Source organism: Temnothorax americanus, unplaced genomic scaffold (assembly GCF_048541705.1).
Source record: "Temnothorax americanus isolate GAGA-0224 unplaced genomic scaffold, ASM4854170v1 Scaffold34, whole genome shotgun sequence".
Lineage (NCBI taxonomy): Eukaryota > Metazoa > Arthropoda > Insecta > Hymenoptera > Formicidae > Temnothorax > Temnothorax americanus.
In genome coordinates this window covers 1,487,320-1,508,886 of record NW_027509485.1, presented here as the reverse complement: position 1 = coordinate 1,508,886, position 21,567 = coordinate 1,487,320, and the positions used below count along the sequence as shown (strand labels likewise).

Below are 21,567 nucleotides of genomic sequence, written 5' to 3'. Positions count from 1 at the left end.
CGAATATTTCAGATACTTCTTTACGTGTATCTATTTTAACCTATACAGCAGAGAGTTAAACGCTTCGGTATTTTTTAAAAGAAGGACGGTACGCGTGAATAGCAATTCAATTAAACATTAACGATTAAACATTTTCGTCCGCAAGAATATTATTATGGAATCTATGATATTCTTAAAATGGTACGTGTGAAAACTGATTGATAGATGTTTGGTCTAACTTACATTTTGATGCTAAATCATTTTAGAAGGAATTGTTTGCATATATGAACGATCAAAGATAATTATTTCTTTTTTTAGAGTTGTAATTAACAAAATTTATGTTACGTGAAATTCTTAAATCATTTTTCTCTCCCTTGCTAGGTCATATTCTCAGGAAAAAGTCCGTTGATACCGATATCTATGGGAATGTTACATTTCTCAAAGATATAAAATTATTTCTTAAAACGTTGAGAAGGTTTCATACACAGAATTTACAAAAATGGACGATACGTGCCGTCTGTGTAGTATTAAACTTGATATCGAATATTCCAAGTATATCTTTGATGAGGCAACTAATTTGGCGCAGATAATAAATGAGACTTTACCAATCAAGGTATGCCAGCATTAGTTAATTACTGTAAATAAGTATATCACTGCATCTTCAATTTTTTATAGGTCTCGCAAGATGATCATTCCAAGTCGAAACATATATGTTTAGACTGTTACAATAAAGTTATCAGTCATTATGAGTTTGTTCAAAATGTATTGGCATGTTCGAAGGAAAGCAAGACAAAAATCAACTCTTTCTTCGAGGTCAATAGAAATGAGAAATTGGAAAATGTGGTAATTTCTAAACTGCAGAGTGATATGATATGCACCTGTCCGAATTGCAACAAAGATTTAATACTCTTGTTAAAGAACAATTCTGAAGATAGTAATTATGCATTTGACATTTTATTGACTGTTGTGGATCAAATAGAAAAAGTAGAATCAGTAGAAGAAAATGTTCAAATATTTGAAGACACAATGGAGTTTGTTAACGTCTCTACACAGAACTCAAGTACAGATAGTAAATTACATGAATTGTCATTGAATCATAACATCGTCGAAGAGGATGTGACAAATGATAACAAGCAAGATATCAATGGGATACATAGAAGCTCGAAAAGTGATACTAGCCATACAAATCTTATCATTACATTGCAAAAAACTGATGTACCATGTGAACCGAGTAAAGGTACAAAGAGAAAGTATCAAGTAGGCGTTTCTACTGAAACATCTATTAATCCTATTAAGTTGCAAAAACTGCAAGCAAGATTAGATGCAATAAAACAAGATGTCGATGAATTGAACGGTGATCACGACAGATTAAATGTAACTAGCTTGTTGACATTCCAGTCAGTAAACAATGACGTAGTATGTCTCAATGAAGAAATAGAAAATGAAGAGGAAAATTGTACGGAATATACGATGAGAGGAAAGCACTTCGATGAGAATCTTACTGAATCGAAAACATTAAAAACAAAATTAGATGCGACGGAACAAAATGAATTGACCAATGATTATGATAGGTCAAGTTTAGCTGGCTTGATAACATTCCAGCCAGAAAGCAATGACACGGAATGTTTCAGTTGTGATGCAGAGACTCAAGAAGATAGTACAAGAGACGTGACGAAAACGGAAAGAGCGTGCATCAACGAAGATGAGCCAAATGACATCGACATTCCAAAAAGTCATCTAAAACACATGTGCAATTTGTGTGGAGTTCGTTATAATTCACAATTGAAGTACAAGTTTCACATGGACAGACACAAGTTCAACAAAATAAATAAATACGTTTGTTTAATATGCTCCAAAGAAACTAAAAATGAAAACTTGTTGTGGGAGCACTATATCCACATGCACAAGAACCCAGAGCGGTACACTTGCTTAAACTGCAACAGAACATTCACGAACAAACCAAATTTGAACGAGCATCAGAAAAAATACAGACACGTTGGTTACAGACAATTGGTAGTAAATGTTGAAACGGATGAGGATAACAATCAGACGCAGAAGGTTACAAAACAAAAGCGAAAATGCACTGTCTGCAGAAAATTGATAAGAGATACAGATCCTAATGCCATTAACGATCCAGCAATGTGCGCCTCCTGCGAAGACGCCAGTGCATATGTGATGGTCGACGGGGAAGGGGCGAAAGTGATATCACAGCGACGGTATCACTGTCTAAAATGTCGCAAGCACTTTATGCGCCAGGACAGACTCGAGTTCCACGAGATGCGACATAACGAGAACACGGACGAGTTTATCTGCAGCACGTGCGGTAAGGATTTCAGCGGGGAAAATGCTTTGTACGAGCATTATATCTTCGTGCATAAAGGGATTAGACCGCATATTTGCGAGGTTTGCGGCAAGTCGTTTCAACTGAAGGCGCGACTGAAGGAACACCTTCGGAAACACACGGGTGAGAAGCCTTATCAATGTGAGAGGTGCGGCCTGCGCTGCATGACTACGCACGCACTGAAATTCCACATGAAGTCTCATGTCTCCACTCGCCACACTTGCGAGATATGTGGCAAAGCGTTCATCAAGAAGCAGAATTTGAATGAACATCTGGAGAAGCACTGGAAGAAAGATAAGAACATAGCACTCTCGCGAATATTCACGTGTCCCGTGTGCAACTGCGAGTTACCGACCTTCCGTATGTTGAAGCATCACGTGATTGGAAGCCATCAACTCGACCGTCAAGACCCCTTAGTAATGAAACAAAAACCATTGTACGAATGTAACGAGTGTCAGGAGAAGTTCAAACATCAAATGTCGCTCAAGGCGCACAAAGAGAAGGTGCACGAGGGCAAAACTGTCCCTCGTGTATTTCAGTGTGATTTATGTAAAGCCCCATACAAAGTCAAACAGATGCTAATAAATCACATTAAGAGCAAGCACGAGGAAAAACAGTACAAATGTGCGAAATGCGATACGATGTTCGCGGGTATGAAAACCCTGTACCGTCACGTTTCACTATACCATAATACGAAACAGATCATCCGCAACGTGAACTTCAGACGAAGGGATACCGGAGATCCTCAGCGCCGTGAAGACACGAACAATCAGCCTTACCAGTGCACGGATTGCAACAAATCGTTCGGTAGCTATACCGGTCGCTCAAACCATCGCAGGAAGATACACGGGGACAACCAAACTAAGTGTTTGGAATGCGGAAAAAAATATGGCGATCTGCAAATCAGAATTCACCTGAACGATCATCTCGGCGAACAATTGAGACAATGTAAATTAGAATCCACGTAATGTTGCAGAAGTAATGCAGTTAACGTGTATGAGATACAAAAATAATTCTGAAATAATATAATATAAAATAATATATCGATGTTGTGCATTTTACATACAATTTTTATCATTCTTTATAGTAAGCAGCAACTGCATTAATTAAATAACCTAAATAAATGTTTCAATTTATATGTACATTTATACAATATAACTATCGGTTGTAATGTTTTTATACGTTCAACATTACCTTTATGTTAATTTTTGACGTGTTTGAATTGAACATTTTCATTGTAATGCCTAATTATTGTACGCATACGAATAAGTGTGTTTTTTAGTTATATGTGAGTGCAAAATATATTCGTGTGAGAATATTATGTCCTTAATCATATGTCTATCTTTGTCTAATGTAAAGGATAAACAAAGACATATATATGATTTAACTATTAGTTTACCAAAAAGGTTGGAACAACCGGCTAATATATTTCTTAATATATTCTTTTTATAAGTGGATGTAAAATCGATGCGTACGGCGTTTATTTACAATTCAATCGTTCAACACTAGTATCTAATGTTTTGCTTCATATACATTATACATGATAATCAGTATAATCACTAAATTAAATGGTGCAACCTTTAATTGTCCGACTTTATTCTGTGCAATCAGAAATTATGAATCTTTTCATTTTATTCTCAGAAAGATCATGCTATAACTCTCAACATCATTGACATCCGTGCTACATTGATACATCGCCGGGATGACAAAGCAGCGTGGTCAATCTCATTCAAATTTAAATGGCTACTACCGTGCGCGCGTCGCGCAGAAGTTTAAATGGACGCAGCGATAGTGCAAAAATCAGGTGGTCGCTCGTGTCCGTCGCCACCCCGTGGACGACCGCACGAGACAGACCGGCTCGATCGTCGGTCGCAACGGCGAAATATCTATGTCAGAATCGCGAAGTCACCGATACTGCACGAGAGAATTTGGAAAAAAAACCGCTCGGGACTCGAGTCACGTGTCGGATGTCGAAAATCAACGTGAAAAAACAATACGCGTCGGGGACTACTTTCTCGCGGAGTGATATCGCGGCGAGAGGTTCGTCAACGAGTCGATATTCGAACGAATTTGCGATACCGAACCGATCGTTTTCGCGGCCGGGGATGGCGACGGAGACGTGAATTTTCACGCCGAAACCCGTCGCGGAAGCTCGCCGAGGTGGGCGATTTTCCGCGAGGTTCGTCGTCGTCGAAAATCTCGCGACCGGGGCCAGGAGTGTCGCGTGCGCGGGGCGCGGGGCGCACACGAGCGCGCACTCCGATTCGCGACGATCAGGGCCGTTGATTGGACGAGAACCCGAAGGTGGAACGAGCAGATTCGCGGCGCGCACTCATACTGCCGCACGCACGCGATCGCGAGTATCTTAACGCGCCGATACGAGCCGCGGTTTTGTATTCGGCGCAGAGTCGTCGCGACTCGCCGCGGAACCTGGCGCATCCTGCTTGAAAATTGCACCCCCGGGTGCCCCTCGTGTCAATCTGCAATCGCATTGATATGAATCTCTTCATTGAAAATAATAGAAATAATAGAAATGCCAGCCGTGCTGCGATGTAGAAATTACTTACTCCATTTCTACCAATGTAGATTGACTTAATCTCTGTTTAACTTACTTATCATCTTTTTCCTAATTCTTAAAACTAGAAAAAATCTAACCGAGATTAAGAACCGAGTCTGCATTGGTGGAAATAGAAACTAGTAAAAAAATGTTGGTCGACGTTTAATTTATCACGAGCACCGAGACGCCGTCCCCCGGCCCCTTCACCGATAACCATAGATTAGATAAGTCAAGCGATAAGAAAATAATCAAAGGTTCCCAAGGGCCATTGCGTTTCTTTAAAGGTTTTTTTTTTTTAAGACATCTTAGAAATTTTCTTCTTTACGAGACGTTAGATCAGAGCGAGTCGAGTAAAAATCCGGGCACCCGAGGCGCTTCGGTACGGACGTGGTTACCGGGTACGGCACGGCAGGGCGCGGGCCGCGAGCAGAGGGGGACGTCTGCGAGAGACTAGAGAGTTCGCATATACCGGCGGCGTACGGCGTACATTGGCGCACGGCCAACAACGAATTCGTTCGCCGGCTCCCAACAAGAACGCGTCGTTCGCCGACATAGTTACACAGCGTGTGAGCGCCAACCTAACCGAAGGGGGAGCACACGTATAGATACAAGTCGTTATTAATCCTACGGTCGTGGGCGAGAGTCGGTTTGTGGAAATGGCCGGGGAAAAGCGCAGCCAGGATCAGGACGAGATCTCGTTCGCGAGGACGGTGCTCGTCGACATCGAGGGCACCACCACGAGCATCAGCTTCGTCAAGGTAAACGGGCCCTACGGAAGGAGGCGACGAGAAACGGTATGCGGAACGCGAAATCCAGGCCGTGCCGCTCCGCTCCGTTCCGTTCCGCGGGGAGCGGCCCCTCGCCGCCGCGCCGATCTCTTCCCGTGAGAGATCCATCCCGCGGCGTTTCGCCTTTGATCGAGCTCTCGCGGCTTCCCTCCCTCCCTCCCCGATTCGTCTCCCTCGGGAAGTCGTCCGGGATCTTGGCGAGGAGTTAGCATCTCCTCGCTCTCGTCCCGCGTATATACGTGGTCGAATTCCACGCCGGGTTATTGTCCTCGCGTCGGGGCGGTGTGCCGGCTCGAATCGCGAGTTTTCGGCCGACCGTGGGCCGCCGCCACCTCCGCCAGCCGCCACCGCCGCCGCCGCTGCCGTCGCCGCCGCCGCCGTGTTTGTGAGACGGAAAAAAGAGACGAGATTTCGAGCTAAGGCGAACCGCTCGGATTGTCGACCGAAAGGCCGAATCGGCGGGACCCTCTTCCCCCCCGCACGCTAATGAGCCAGTCTGGACGGCCGAAGGGTTGCGAGAACACGGCTTAAAAACAAATGCTATGAACTTTTTATAGACATCGGTCGCGCTGGCGTTGTATATTGACGCGACGCGCCGAGACGCCGCGACGCGAAACGCGCCGCCGGGAAAACAACGGGACACGCGCCTGATTTTTCCCGGCGAGCGTGTTCTCCGGCGGCCGGCGGCCGGCGACGACGCTTGGATTTCTTACGAATGCGGCCGGTTTCTCTTGCAGGAGACTCTCTTTCCCTACGTGCGCCAGAGCCTGAAAGATTACATCGAGACGAAGTGGGAGGATGAGGAGTTCAAGCAGGACTACGAGAAGTTAAAGGAACAGGTAAATATATATATGGGATCTTGACCGGTCGAAGGAGCAGGTAAATGCAGGATTTTGACAGGATTCGGGTGAAAAAAAAAAAAAGGTTCAGAAGTGGCGTTGGCCTTTGTTTGAAATTGTGAGAAATGCGCACTCTAGGAATTTGTGTCACATTGTGTCGAAAGCGTTGGGTATGTTTTCTTTTCTCTTTTTTGAATGTAACTCAATTTTAATAAAAAAAGTTAAGTACTAATGTGGAACAATTGTTATGTTTGATATGAAAAAAAAAAAAAGAAGGAAACTAACTGATGGACTTATCGTGAAGTTTTATATAGCAAAATCTTTTGTCTTAAAATATTCAAAATAGAAATTATGTGCTAATAACACATAAATGAAAATGAGAATTTCCAGGCAGCCTGTCATGGTGCAGATAATAAATTTTATTCCCTCTTTCCCCTCATCCTTCCGCAATAGTATTAAAAACTATCTTTGGCTTAGTATGAGTAATTTTCTTGATTTATAATACCTTTTGTTTCTAATATTAAATTCTATATTCTTCTATCTTCTATTTTTGATCTTTCATATGTTTAGCAACATCAATTTTTTTTACATTATGCATATAAGTAATTATATTTATTTCGAGCAATTATATAGACTACGAACATTTTGAGATAAATTTTGTAACATCTTATGTTTTCAAATGTTAATTCAAATATTAATTTTCTAACAATTCTATATCATATACCAGTGGTTTATTAATGCGCTTTTTTAGGCGAAAAAGGACGAGGAAGATAAATTAGATGGCTTTGTAGCGATTACTGGCGATAAGCCCGAAGAAGAAAAAGATTCGCTTTTGAAAAATATTTTGTGGCAAATGGACAACGATCGTAAGACAGGTGCATTAAAGCAACTGCAAGGACATATGTGGCGTGAAGCGTACAAAACAGGCACAGTTAAGGGACAGTAAGTATTCTATCTTTTTTTTCTCTTATTTTTGCTCTAATTGGTTTTTATCTGTATCAGATAATTCGATTGATTCTATATGCATCATATTGTCTTTACAAAATCCCTACATAAATCTTTCACATAAAAGATTAGCAGTCTATACACAAGTGTATATACAGTGTCTATATAAATTATATAATTAAAATAAAAATGTAAAGACATCATCTATAATATGCACATATACAAAAAAAACATAATATATATATAACTAGTGAGGTGAATAGTAGTACTTGGGCTCACTTCAGTCTCATGTCTCATTTATATATTCATACTTTACATAAGATCTCTTATTTATTATGTGCGTAAACATAAATTCTGTGATGCTTGTATTTTTAATCTTAGACTTTGTCCTGACTTTTGAATGTTTTGCAGTCTGGATGTTGGATGCATTAAAAATTACTTTTTTCCTAAACAGCTATTTTTATTATGCAAAAAAAAAACATAGTTTTATATAAATAAATTTATCTATTCTCAATTTTAATTCTTTAGAACAGTAATTTTGCAAATTACATTTGATTATAAAAATTGTAATTTAATAAGAAATAAAGATGATAAAATTTGATCATGAAAATTAAAAGAATTTAAGTTAGTTTTAACGCCAAGCTTCAATAGAGTACATCTTGTTTAGTGTTTATGAAGATGTTCCTAAAGCGTTTGAATCGTGGACAAAAAATGGCCAAAAAATATACGTCTACTCAAGTGGCAGTGTTGAGGCACAGAAGCTCCTTTTCGGACATTCTGTACATGGTGATTTGCTTAAGGTATAATATTTGGCAATAATATTACATTATGTTATGAAAATGTCCTGTCAAATATCTTGGCAAAATATTTGTATAAACTATGATATTCTTCTTTTTAGTATTTCAGTGGTTACTTTGACACAGAAGTAGGTGCAAAGCAAGAAAGTGACAGCTATAAAAATATACTAAGTAAAATCGGCGAGAAACCATCTGATGTTATTTTTCTCACTGATATTGTAAAAGGTTTGTATATTCCTTTTCTTTTTGAATGAGAGAATGGGAGAGAGCAATACTGATTTAAGTCCAACAGTTAGAGAAGGGGGAAGAGAGAGAGAGGGAGAGAGAGAGAAAGAGATTTTCTGTCATATTCGGATAATAATTACAAATATCTTTACTCATTTTTTTCTTCTTTTAATCAATAACAGAAGCCGCAGCTGCGAAGGAAGCAGGTTTATTAACGGTGATCGTAGTACGTGAGGGTAATTCTGCACTAACTGATGAAGAGAAAGTTAAATACACAACCATTAAGTCTTTCTCGGACTTGACATTTCAAACGTCTACAAAGCGGCAAAAGTTAGAAACGGCTGATGACAAAGTTGACGAAGGTACGGCTGACGAGCCAATGGACACTTCTGAAGATGTAGAGATGTCCGATGTCAACGATAAAAAAGTTGAAAAAAACGATGTAAAGGAAGTAATTGAATCGGTAGGAAGAGAAAGTGTAAAGGATCAACCATCAGAAGATTCAAATTCTTTAGGACAAGTGGAAGAAGCAAAAGATGTTTCAAATACTGAACAGGAGATGACAGAATCTGATGCCAAACTTAAGGATAAAAATGAGGATACAGGTTCCTCTGAAAGTGCCAAATGCACCGTGAAAGATGACGCAACACTAGCCACAAAAGACAATGATAAAGACACTACAGTGTCTGCTACAGCAGAGAAGACCGAAGAAAAATTAGATACAATCGCAACTGAAGCTACTGCTGCTGCCGATGATTCTATGGATGTATCTGTACCGGAGTCTGTATCAAAGTCTGAGACCATTCTCGCGTCTTCTGAGAAAAAGGTCGAAGATTCTGTAGATATCGCAAAGGATGTACAAGCTGAAGGTGGTGATAAAATTCAAACGGTTGAAAGTGACGAGAAAGCAGATGGCAATAAGTCACAATCACAAACTTGTGACAAAAATATAGCGAACAAATCTGAAGAATGCTTGACAGTGAAAAAAGATGAAGTAAAAGAAGAATCAAAGATTACACCTGAAAGTGAGAATATTTTAGCAAAGAACGAACAAGAAGTAGCAAAAGTGGAAACGACTGATGTCACAGAAAATGGAGAGGCCATGGAAACAGCAGCGGAAAAAACTACGGTATCTATAACGGTGACAGAAGCGGAAGCAACAGTTACGGACGTAAGGAAAGAAACAACGCCATCAACTGAAGTATCTGCAGGAAAGAGTTTGGAAGTAACTGCAGAATCCGAAAAAGTCGATGAGAAAGTGGCCCAAGAAATGGAAACAAAGACGACTGATGCTGATAAACGCGAGAACGAAACTACGCAGCAGGAGACAATAAAAGAAGAGGAGACAGTGAAAGAAGAGAATGTAGTGGATACCAAGGACAAAAATACAGTGGATTCGGAAAAGCAAAAACTCAACGGAACCACACAGAACGGAAATACGGATGTGCCAGTGTTGGATGACAAGTTACATAGCAACGGACTGAATGAAGGGCCATCGAAGGAGGCGACGAATGAAGACGCGGCAGCGCAAAACGGTGAGCCTGAGAGTTTGTCAGAAAGTAGTGCGGAATCCATGAAAGTTAAAAAAGTCGTCGATTCCGCCGTAGCCGACGGTGCCGGAGAACCCGACGTTGTTCCTCCCGTAGTTGTAGCGGCGACGTCTTAACTTTGTTCTTATACAGTTTAAGGAGCCCTTCATGCATAACCCCAATCCATGAGTACTTATTCGCAGGTATAAACTGATATTAATTGATCCCACATATACTTTATGTAAATCGTACTATGTCAAAAAAAAAAACAAAAAAAAACGTAATGCGCTACTTTAAGATGCAGTTCGTAAAACTATCGTTTGTTTCGGCGGCTCTATATAACGAGAGAAAGAAAATAGAAAAGTAGTATCGTACGGAAAGACGCTCACATTTTTTTTTAATTCTTTAGATATTACTACGGCTATACTATTTTACTTTCCTTGATGATGACCAACTTCTATTTGTATCGTTAACGTTTTATGTTAACCCGTATATACGCTGCTTTCCTAGCTGCTTTCGCGAAAGTCAGTGAGATTTTATCATTAATTCCTTTACGTTTGATTTTTTCATTTTCGATTACAATTTTTACAAGGTGGGGCAATGAATTGTTACAATTAAAGTTACAAAATTTGTTTAGCTGTAATTTTGCACGTGATCGATCTAAAAAGTAATCAAACCAAACGAAACGTCATTTGCTGTAATCAATTATTACTATTCTTACTATTCTTACTATTCTTGAGGGGCTTTTTTCTAATCTTACTCAATACATGTAATGACATCTTTTTTATACCGCCTAAACAGAACGACTATACATGAAAACTGATAGGATAGGTAATTTCAATAGAGTTGCAGTATGTTAAAATATCGATTATATCTGTGCCAAATGTGAATTTCACGATTTAAAATCAATTTTATCTTTTCAGTGTACTTTCTCTTGATAATTTTATAAATGACATTAAGAGATCTGATCGATGTTTTATTTTACTGCTGCAACCGTGAAACTGACTAAGGATAATTATTTGAAGATTGTATTGGTACCGCCTTTAACAGTCGTTGTCTTGTAGATTATGTCATAGATCTTCGTTGCGCACAGCATATTTAACTTTGTGAACTGATAAATGCATTTCAAGTCTAAATAATTGTAGATACATCGCACAATGAACTTCACTCAATTACGTTAGTTTTGCTTGCGTTTTTGTATAAAAAAGGTTATACAAAATTTTTTAATATTAGAATTTTTTGCATCGATACGCTTTCTGCCATCGTTTTGTCTGCTTAATATGATTCGCGTAATGTAATTTTCCTTTTTTATGAATGTTGCAATTACGGAACCGTTAACTAGCTAATGTCGCGAAATATTTATCAAAGAGCCTAAAAGAATGTACTTTAGCTTTTATATTCTGTAGTTTCGCAATTTAGTTCGCAGCTGCTTAGTTTTAGAGGTGAATGGCTCTATGTGGTTATTCGAATAAACTGACCCGATAATTATGGTTTAAAAAGGACGCGTAGGCCAATTGGATCTACTCTCTTCTATGTTTAATCGTGTAATTTGGAAACACTCGCGGAAGAGCATATCGATTCGTAGATTTACTCTGTCATTCCTATAAATTAATATTGCGTTATAAAGTGTACACATGTGGAATGCATTTATATTATCGTTTTACAGTTAATCTAATAGCAAATTTAATCGCCCGCATTATTCCGCATTAATGTACTCTAAAAGCTACTATACATGAAAATATCCAAGTGCAAGTATCTGAATGTAAAATGCAAAGTACATGCACTTTATATTTATGCTTTTATATTTATAACTTTATGTACAGTAGCTTTTGGTGTACACTTTCGTGCGCTTTCATGTGAAATTGCTATAGATAAATAAATGATGGCAAAGCTACTTTGTATCAGCTAGCTATTTAGATTACGTGCAAAGCGATAATGTAGATATATTATGTGTAGATTATCGCTCATTTTTGCTCAACATGATTTTAAAATGTGTATGGAAACAATACTAGAAAATAATGATAAGTGGTTAAAAAGTAGGATCGCACTTTCGGCAGAGAATCGATTATTATTACTTTTACTGCTATTCATTATGTCCATTCCTGTTAAATTGACTGTGATTTAAGAATATTGATAGACATAGGTTGCTCGAAACGATTCGTTGTTATCAATACGCGAAAGCGATCGTCTTTGTTGGGTGATATTCCGTTGCGATTATGATTTTTTTAATTCAGATTTAGTGTGTCTAGTCGAAGTCAGTCAGAAGTCAGAAGAGTGGCGGAGACTTCTATAGATCGATAGACGATTTCGCGTTGTTTGCTTTACATTATACGTTCGCCGACTATGCTAGGGAGACGCGATAAGACGAAAGAAACGCTACGTGTCTCGTACGTCTACGCTAGTGCGCGTATAACAGAAGCGAACAAAGAACCAATACACGTGAGCAAGCACGGTTTGCTATTTTACGGTATACACTCTTGGCAGACCTCGCATATTTTATTTATAAGTCGTCTTCTCGAAGAAGAACTTGCGACAGATTGTATTATTCTCGTCATTATATCACACATCTCGAAGTAGTCAAGACAAATGCGTGCTATGCTTTTTACCATGTTCACCGAAGCACCAATAGTCTAAGATCAGTGTTCGAATCGTTTTTCATATGTAAATGTACGATGGCACGGATAAATGATTCGATCTCATTTATCCATTCCACCGAATGTATACGCGTTTTAATAGCGATTTTAAAATTGATGTATGAAATAACGAGAATGGCAGGTGTTACGTTCTATAATCGCACAAGTTGACTGTTCTCATCTATCGACTGATCATTGATATTATCGCACACTATGAGAGCCAGAAAACTGCCAACTGATTTACGACAAGAAATTAATTCGAGGGTGAGGTGAAGATGGGCTTGAAGCCATTCTCGGCTGACTTTCACGACATCGCCTGAATCATCACTTCCATATCATTCATACTACTGTTTTGCGTCGATAGTCGAGAAGGCCGAAACGCACATCTTGATCGCACGTTCGAGTACGAGTCACGCTCAATTACGTCGTTTACACCGTGTAATCTTTTAACATTTTCAATGCTATGGTGATCGTGCCGAGAAATTTTATTTAACATACATATTGAGACAGAATGATTGTAGATATTTGCGTATGTTGCTAATTGAAAAAAATGACATATTTGTCTTATGATCTTAGAATATACAAATTTCTAATTAGAAATTTCTACGAAAGTTTACCGAAAGTCCGTACGGCATTGAGCGTGTTAATCTTAATGACGCTATTGCGGGCCTGATTTATATATATATATATATATATATATTTCTTAAAACTTAATAAAACGATAAAAATAAGTAACAGAAATTCAGATAATCTTTTGAAATCAAATTTTGCATAACTTATATATTTTTAACATCAATTAACTAAATCTCGAATTATAATTTTATTAAAGTAAAGTTTACTTGAAAATAATATCAGTTGTATACACGTTATTATGTAATTTTCAATATTAACTTTGAGAAGATCTCTAACATCTCGATTTTATTTTGGGAAAAGAAAGATGACTTTTATAAAAAATATCATGTCATAAATTTGAATAAAATTTTTAGAATTGTATATCTTTTTATATATCTTTCATTATAATCGTGAATATCACATTATTTATTATTATATTTCCTCCAATTGCGGAGTTTTTTTGAACAGCTAATTGTAAGACGAAGGCCCACAAACGCATTCAACAGTTTTAACTCGTGTAAAAGCCTATGAATGAACAAAACCTGATGTAACACTGCCTCGTTGTTATACGAAAATGGCTCGATTAAAACCCATATCAATCTCGCAGTACTATTAAGAATTCGGATTGTGTTCCGTTTTAAGAAAACACACAACGTGCAACGCGGATTCATAGCTTCGTGATTTAGCAATAGATTTACAGTTGCTATTCTGACGAAAAAAATGAAACGAGGATCCTGTAACATCGCGCCTTTATGATCGTAACTCACAGGAAACTGCCGTTTTTCCAAAGCGTTAAAATTGTACGAGACGATCGAATAAACAAAAACCAATATAGGACTATTAACAGGAGTAACCTCACCATATTCATTAGCGCTATTATTGTTTGTAATTCATTGGCTATATTACCTGTAATACATCAATATAATTGTAGGAGAGACGTAAGGACTTCATCGATACTTTCTAACTTTTAAGGCTAGATCCCCGCGGGGGAAAGAGTGGAAGTCAAATATCAACAAAATTTTCAAGTTAGTTACAAATTTTTCTTCATAAAATTTGTTTCTTTTAGATGTATTTGTTATTAATTTATTATTAATTTTCTAAATATTATGATATGCACGTATGGAAACTTTTTAATATAATGTGTGTATATATATATATTTAAAACAAAAATAATTTGTGCCATCTGTGCAGTTTGAATAACATAGTATTAAAATACTTCTTTTATAACTCTCAGAACATCATTCTTTTATTTATGAATTACAACCGGTATTCGATTTCCACTCCTCAATTGTTCCTACGAGCCCGTCGCATTTCTCTTTTTTTTTTCTTTTTCTTTTCATTTATACTTTCAACGAATCACTTTACGTTCTTCCCCCGAGGGAAAATTATAGTTATGATTATCATTCTTCGTGGTGTTCTCGCATATATTCATGTGTGTATGTTAGATTATGAAAACACGAGTGGTATATAGTTTGGTTTGATTTTTTAATTTATTGATCGCGCGATACATCAATCGCATTATCGATGGATCCCTATATATGTTTAGATACTCTGAGTAATATGAGTCCCAAAAGATATGTGTTGTACAGAACTAATCAGTAAATTATGTCCTTATTTCTGAATTTTGACTGCGTTCGTAGAGCAAAATAAATGAATTTTGCAACTAGAATTATGACGTTCGTTGTTATTTCAGTATCCCATGTAACGTGTCATGTAACATGTATGTACGCGTACGAATTCGAATCTAAAAGTTATGTGTATTTAAGAAAATGCGAAACTGTATACGTATGCTAACTGAACTTGATTAATAATCATTTGACTTGTGAAAGACGAAATTGTTTCTTTTTTTATATCATTTTCTACTGGACCATTGAGTTGTTATATTCGCGTAATCTTCGGGTAAAAGTCTTGATCAAGATGCCAAACTCAGGATAACAAATTTTTAGTCGAAGAGTGACTTATATACATAAGTGCAGTTTACATGACAGTATGTATGCGTTGTTCTCATACATACACATGATACATGTATTGTTCCCAAATCGTTATCGAGACTTATAAATTATCGTAAGCTTGTCCTAACACTCGCGTTATGCGTTTACATTATAGTACAATGGTACTGTTAAACATTTACTACCGTAAGACTCAACATCAACATTTTGATTGGAATTATGATCCTGATAGAACCGAAATAGCAAATTGCCAAAAAAGTCTCTTTGTGTTATCGCAGTCAGAATAATTTGGCTGAAATTGCGAATTTTACACGGAATTTATATACTCATAGTTGCCAATAAAAAGTGATAGGATGCCTCATCATCGAGATTCAGTCTTTAATTAATAACTTTTTTACAAACTCGGATCATTTTATAATTTTCAGTGAAGGATATCATTTGCTACAAAATTTTAATCTCTAATATTAAATATCTTTGCAGCTAGTTTTAAGATGTTTTAAGATCCGCGTCGAAGCGAAAGATGGAACTTTACTTTCAGCCCCGAGATTTAATTCGTTAAAAATCTTTTCGACTTATCGCCCGAAAAAAGATACTAAGCTTTCGCGACATTTTTACCAACAATAAGATAAAATTACTCCGAATACAGCAAACAAATCTGACGTGAAACGATGATACGATGAGTCATCCTAAATATCACATTTAAGGATCCTACAGGAACGGGAGCTGTATGTGCGATGTTTCGAGAAGAAAAGAAATTATAACAAATTAGAAGCCATACGTACTGCAAGTAGATTGACCATAAGCTAAACGTTGTTAGTCGATTACAACTTTTCGGTCCTTTAACTCGTCCATTCGACTATCGCCCCCGTTAGCTCGTAACGTTAGATTAACTCATTAGATGTATCTTTATCGCAATACGATATAGTAAATAGTTATAGCAGCGTACTTTACGAATTATTATACGTTAATCGGATACTTTTATTACCCATGTTTAATCCGCCGATTTTAACAGCCGATAGATCGTATACAAATAAAGTATTTGCAAGCTGACACAGTTACTTCCGGTATGAAATACCAAGTTTTACTAAGTCGATGATTTATTAATTTATCATATGACAATGTAGATATCTTTTGATCAATATAATCTTATTTTGAAATAACAGTTGTTTTTCCGAATCATTATATTGTTGAAAATCTACTATTTCTAATATTTAGATAAATTTCAATAAATCACCTACTTACGACTTGAAACATTTTTTTATTACCGGAATGTCAACTTCAAACGTCACTAAGTTTCGCAATGTAATTGTAAGAAAATGTATTGGATATTTGGTACTGGAAATACACGATTTCAAAATGTGAGCAAGCTCTTTTCTCTCTGTCACGAAATTATTGCTATCTATTACGAGATAAGTCCTATCATTCTTTTGTTCATATTCACGAATATGTTCTACGAAATTTAGGCAATATGTATATTAACGTGTCTTGTAATCACCATTTCGTCGTACAAGACAAACAAAATCTATATATTCCATAACAAACTGATTGATTGTGAGTATAAATAAATGAGCTTTGTGCATGTATTATTAATCTGTTTTAAATTACTTTTAAAGCAATGGATCTTTACAATGTTATTTTTTTTATATCATTACACAATATACAAAACACATTCTCTTACAAATCCATTACACTTAAAAATTAAGATGAAAACTAATTCAAGACTCACCGGTACGATGCGCAGCAGCGGACGTGCATTAATCTGTAAAATAAGAAAGTAATTGAATTAAAACAGTTTTCGAAATAATTTATAGTATTTTGGAAATTAATTTTTGCGCACGTTACATTTTTTATTCATCTCGAAAAAGATATTTTATTAAAAAACTATACGTAATTCCCTTTTCATATAAAATCCGGTAAATGAGAATAAATTTTCATTTCCATGCATAGCTCAAATAATTATAAAACTTGAATACGTTAATATATCAAGTGTATCGCGATATGACAAAAAGTAAAAAATATTTTACAAGCATTACATTTTGTTACAATGCATGATATACGAAATGGACGAAAATGCGATGCAATCGTCGTGTGGGGATAAATCGATTTTGCAAGTAACAAATAGCAAGCAAATAATAAGCGATAAACATTTACCCAAGGGTTGCTCCGCCGACGCCTGATGCCTCCCCGGGCCTCCTCCTCCTCTCGGATAATCCCGTCGTTGCATTTATGACGCACACACATCGCGAAACATGGGCTGTGCTCCTTTATTCACTGCCAGTACTGAAAATCTATAGTTACGTCACGCAAACTATATATTGTCAACACTGCCAGTAAAAAAGGAACACGGGGATGATTAATTACGATCGCGCGCGCGCGCGCGATTAGCCCATCAACTGTCACGATAATCGCGCGACACTGTGTGCACGGCACTCCCGATTTTAACTGCAACGTACGCGTATATACTGCTCCCGTAACTTTCGACGAGAGAATCACGACGATACTCGCGTCGTCCCATAACGAACGAATCTGTAACGGTGCGGAGCGAGTGAGGGGATTCGAAAAATTCGCGGCCGCACTCGCGAAACCTGGGTTAATTACGATCGCGCGCGATTATTAACCCCAATCATCCGCGACACGACGATCGCGCGACACTTTGCACGGCACTCCCGCTCTCGATTAGCCGTACGCGCATGTAGAACTGTCGACGAGAGCGTAAATGACGATACTCGCGACTCGCGACGATCCCGCGACGAACGAATCTGAAATGGTGGAGCGAGAGTGAGGGGATTCGAAAAACACGCGGCCAACTTCACGCCGCCACCAACCGCCGACGTCCGAGCCGACGGCGACGCCTGTATATGTATACCTGTCGCCAATAAAACACGCTGACACACGCGTTATCAAGACGAATTACCGTCTCGCGTTATAACGCAGTCGTCAAATATGCCACTTGAGATTGAAACAGATATCCACGGGACACGATGTTTGAAAATGTGCGTCGCGAAAGTAGCACGCACGCTGCACACGTCGTTGTCCCGGACTGCTCGCGCGCGGTGGATTTCGCTCGAGTAAGCGAGATAATTGATAACGGGGGCCACGAATCGTCAATGCGCGGCTGAATTCATCGCGCACAGTCTACGAACATCGATGTACATACGTGGTCAACCGCGACTCTGCTTGCCGGTTGAATCCACGAAGCGAGGCAGCTCGGCTCGGAGCAACTCGGAGTCGACCGCTCCGTACCCGCGGCGTACGTCCAATGGCAACTGGCGGCTGGCGGCGCGCGGCGCTTGCGCAACGTCATCGCGACTGATCGCGACGCCGCCGCGCGACACGACGCGAGTCAAATTAACGAGACTAGTGTCCAATCCTACGATGCGGATTAAATTTAAATCTCGGTTTAATTTTATCTCTCTTTTCTTTTTATCTCTCTCTTTAAGAATTTAGAAAAAATAAAAAGCAAGTTAAATCGATGTTAACGTTTTAGTTTAATTCATAAGTTAATTTACATTCTACATTGATGGGAGTAATTTTAATCTCGATTTAACACTTTTTGTCTTTTTAAAGTTTTAAGAATTAGAAAGAGGTAAAAAGAGTAAGTTAAACCGAGATTTATATACACTCGTAAATTAACTTTTATGATCGGTTTAACTTCTTATTTCTTTTTAAGTTCTAAAAATTAAAGAAAGAAAAAAATATTAATTCGAGATTAAAGTTAATTTTATCCGAGTTAATCTACATTGGTAGATCAACTTTTATTTCAGTTTAACTTACTTTTTATCTTTTTCTTGGCAAAAATCAAAAAGTAAGTTAAATCGAATTTGAAGTCGATCGGCATTGATAAAAATGAACACAAGACGCGATATCGGTACGACACATATGTAATACACGAAAGTCAATAATGGCACGAGCAATAAATTTCGATCGTGTAAATTCCGTGAGATATGTATAATAAATTGCCTGTTTCCGTTTCGTTAATTAGGGAAAACGTTGACGCATTCAAGCCGGATAAAGCAGCTTAGCCAAAAGCGGCTTGCATGCGATTGGGCGAATCCACAGGTAAGAACCAATCGCTTGGCGAGAGAAGGTTAACTGCTCCGCGGGTATCCCGCGATGCTGGATGCTCGCTTTCATTATGGCGGATAAAGTTACGGTCTTCATCATCCTGGCACTCTTGTGCATTCTTGACAGAAAAGAAGCCAAAAAGAGAAAAATAAAAAACTATCCTCTACTCAGCTATATAGCAATACGAATCGACATATAACTTTACTGGATTTATATCGACATTTCATTTCATAGTTTATGGGATATTCTATATCCGTCGAAATTCGTTTTACGTTACTTTTATTCGCTTATAGAAACTTATATCCTCCAATGTTTTAACAATTCATATTAATTTAAATTCAAAGATGCTCTTAAGACGACGACGGATGTAACAATCTGCCAAAAAAATGAAACATAATTGGATAATACATTGGATCGTATATAATTACACATTTGGAAAATACTTCTCTTTTCCCACACGTGCCAAATAATTTCAACATGTAAATTTTATATGTATTTCGTTCCTCAAACATGATTTTGTTTATATGAAAGCTCTTGAAGATACATAGGTACGTACAGTATTATGGTACAGTAAATAAGTGAGTTAACATTGCTGATTGTCCTAATAACGTACATTACATATATCAAGTGACATCTCTATATAGTTTCGTTAAAAAACTATTAGAAAGATGTTTTGACCAGTTTTGACATAATATTTAAGAATTATGCTTAGGATATGCATAAGGATTATGCTGTTTTATGCCTGTCAATCTTACAAGTGTGATCTTTGATATAGGCACTTTATTTGAAAGTATTAAAAAAAAGACAACTTTTTTCAGAACGGAACACAAAGCATTAAAAACACAGTATTGATTTCTTAAGATAATCAATCATTTGTTCTTATCTAATATTACCGTCAAAATCTTTTATTATTAATGTTGTAACAATATACTAGTACTTCTGGTAATACTGTGTTATGAAAAAAAAATAAACATAAGAATAAAAAAAACAAATATCGAACATTTTGACAGTTCTGACTCTAAACAGATACATAGGTGCTCTTTCATTATAGATATGAAAATACCTCAGTCTACTTGCCAAACAAATCTGTGGCAGTTATATATTATTCATATTCACTAGCTCACTTATTCGGTATAATTATAATAAAACAGTAATAAGCCTCATTTAATTCAATCATTTGGCACCGTCTTAACTAAATCTTCGTCTATCTCACTTATATTTAATCTTATATGTCTCTGTGTGTAAGTTTAACTTTAATCTGACAAAAACGATCACGCTTGCTTTAGATCTCTGTAAGCATGAAGTCGTAGCTCCTGCAGCGTGGACATCGAGCATGATCGTATAGAAAAACGATCTGTAAAATAAGAAAAAAAGATGATAACAATAACATAAGGTGACAGCATTAGTAACAACTATTCAAATTTGCCGTTTGAACAGTATCGTTTGAACAGTGTCTTCAACCAATCGAGAAAGGTTATTTTGAAAGACAAAGAGGAATGAAATATTGAAACAATAGTAACCTTAGGATGTTGAGGACAGCAGTATCTTACTCTTCCTCTGGTCCAAAATCCACAACCGTTGCATATGATGTTAGAATGCGGTCTGTTACAGATGCATTCTGAGGCTGCATCCGAATTTGGTATCTCTTTCGCGGTAATCCTTTCATTACCCCTTATTATATATCCTGATTCCATGTTATTTACAGGAGAATCTACGAACATATTAAAGAAAATAAACAGGATTGTATATCACCGACTTAGAACAACGCATTACGTCCTATATTTTAACCTTTACGTTAGATTACTAATGCATTGAATTAAGCAGCTATTTGTAATGACGTTCAGATTATACATAGAAGTACCGACTCTGTGTTAGTGTAACTACAAAACAATAGGATTGATGTTTTATGGCAAGATAATAGACACACGCGCGCGTTCATTATGCACCTGAAAGATGCATGTGTACACTACAACTACCGTTCTGGTTTTTCAGCACTTTCAGCAAGTTATTCTATAGGCAAAAGGAAATTATAACAATTGGCTCACCCGTGAACAAGACGATAAGCGCGACCAACGAAACACGCACCACAAACGTCTACAGCACACTGTCTACGTCTACTGTCTGTCTACCGTGTCTACGCCGCTGTCGCCCAGTCGCCGCTGAAACGAAACGAAACCTTCATATGCCCTTTAGAGTGACAGAGACGGAAACAAAACAAACAACAGAGTGAAAGTGAGATGTGCGTCGAAAGTCGCAACGGCATTATCAGATGTTTTCAAGTAAGGCGTTAAAAATTTCAAATTACGAA

The 21,567-nt window shown here is 37.6% G+C and overlaps 4 protein-coding genes across 5 annotated transcripts in view; 2 read left to right on the top strand and 2 right to left on the bottom strand.

The window, feature by feature from the left end:
* LOC143901521 (pancreatic triacylglycerol lipase-like) overlaps positions 1-17,894 on the bottom strand; it is a 196,989-nt gene extending 179,095 nt beyond the window's left edge. Inside the window, exons 1-2 of one of the 2 annotated variants that reach the window (XM_077413897.1) lie at positions 17,346-17,894; positions 16,921-16,953 (exon numbers count right to left, since the gene is read on the bottom strand). In XM_077413897.1, coding sequence (XP_077270023.1) covers positions 16,921-16,953; positions 17,346-17,435 — 123 coding nt within the window. In that variant the 5' untranslated portion in view covers positions 17,436-17,894. The remainder of the gene's footprint in view (positions 1-16,920; positions 16,954-17,345) is intronic. The other variant, XM_077413899.1, reaches the window with a different exon arrangement.
* Positions 16-3,650, top strand: LOC143901503 (uncharacterized). The gene is made up of 3 exons (XM_077413871.1): positions 16-180; positions 361-592; positions 655-3,650. Exons 2-3 carry the CDS (start codon positions 479-481, stop codon positions 3,286-3,288), a joined length of 2,748 nt encoding a protein of 915 aa, XP_077269997.1. The 5' UTR covers positions 16-180; positions 361-478; the 3' UTR covers positions 3,289-3,650.
* Positions 5,311-16,556, top strand: Enoph (enolase-phosphatase E1). The gene is made up of 6 exons (XM_077413895.1): positions 5,311-5,635; positions 6,403-6,504; positions 7,256-7,446; positions 8,117-8,249; positions 8,348-8,471; positions 8,654-16,556. The coding sequence occupies exons 1-6, from the start codon at positions 5,534-5,536 to the stop codon at positions 10,135-10,137; spliced, it is 2,136 nt and encodes a 711-aa protein (XP_077270021.1). The 5' UTR covers positions 5,311-5,533; the 3' UTR covers positions 10,138-16,556.
* Positions 17,895-19,752: 1,858 nt separating the features above from the next.
* On the bottom strand, positions 19,753-21,549 carry LOC143901555 (uncharacterized). The gene is made up of 3 exons (XM_077413988.1): positions 21,305-21,549; positions 20,780-20,970; positions 19,753-20,613 (listed from the first exon to the last, which is right to left on the bottom strand). Exons 2-3 carry the CDS (start codon positions 20,951-20,953, stop codon positions 20,542-20,544), a joined length of 246 nt encoding a protein of 81 aa, XP_077270114.1. The 5' UTR covers positions 20,954-20,970; positions 21,305-21,549; the 3' UTR covers positions 19,753-20,541.
* Positions 21,550-21,567: the final 18 nt, after the last annotated feature.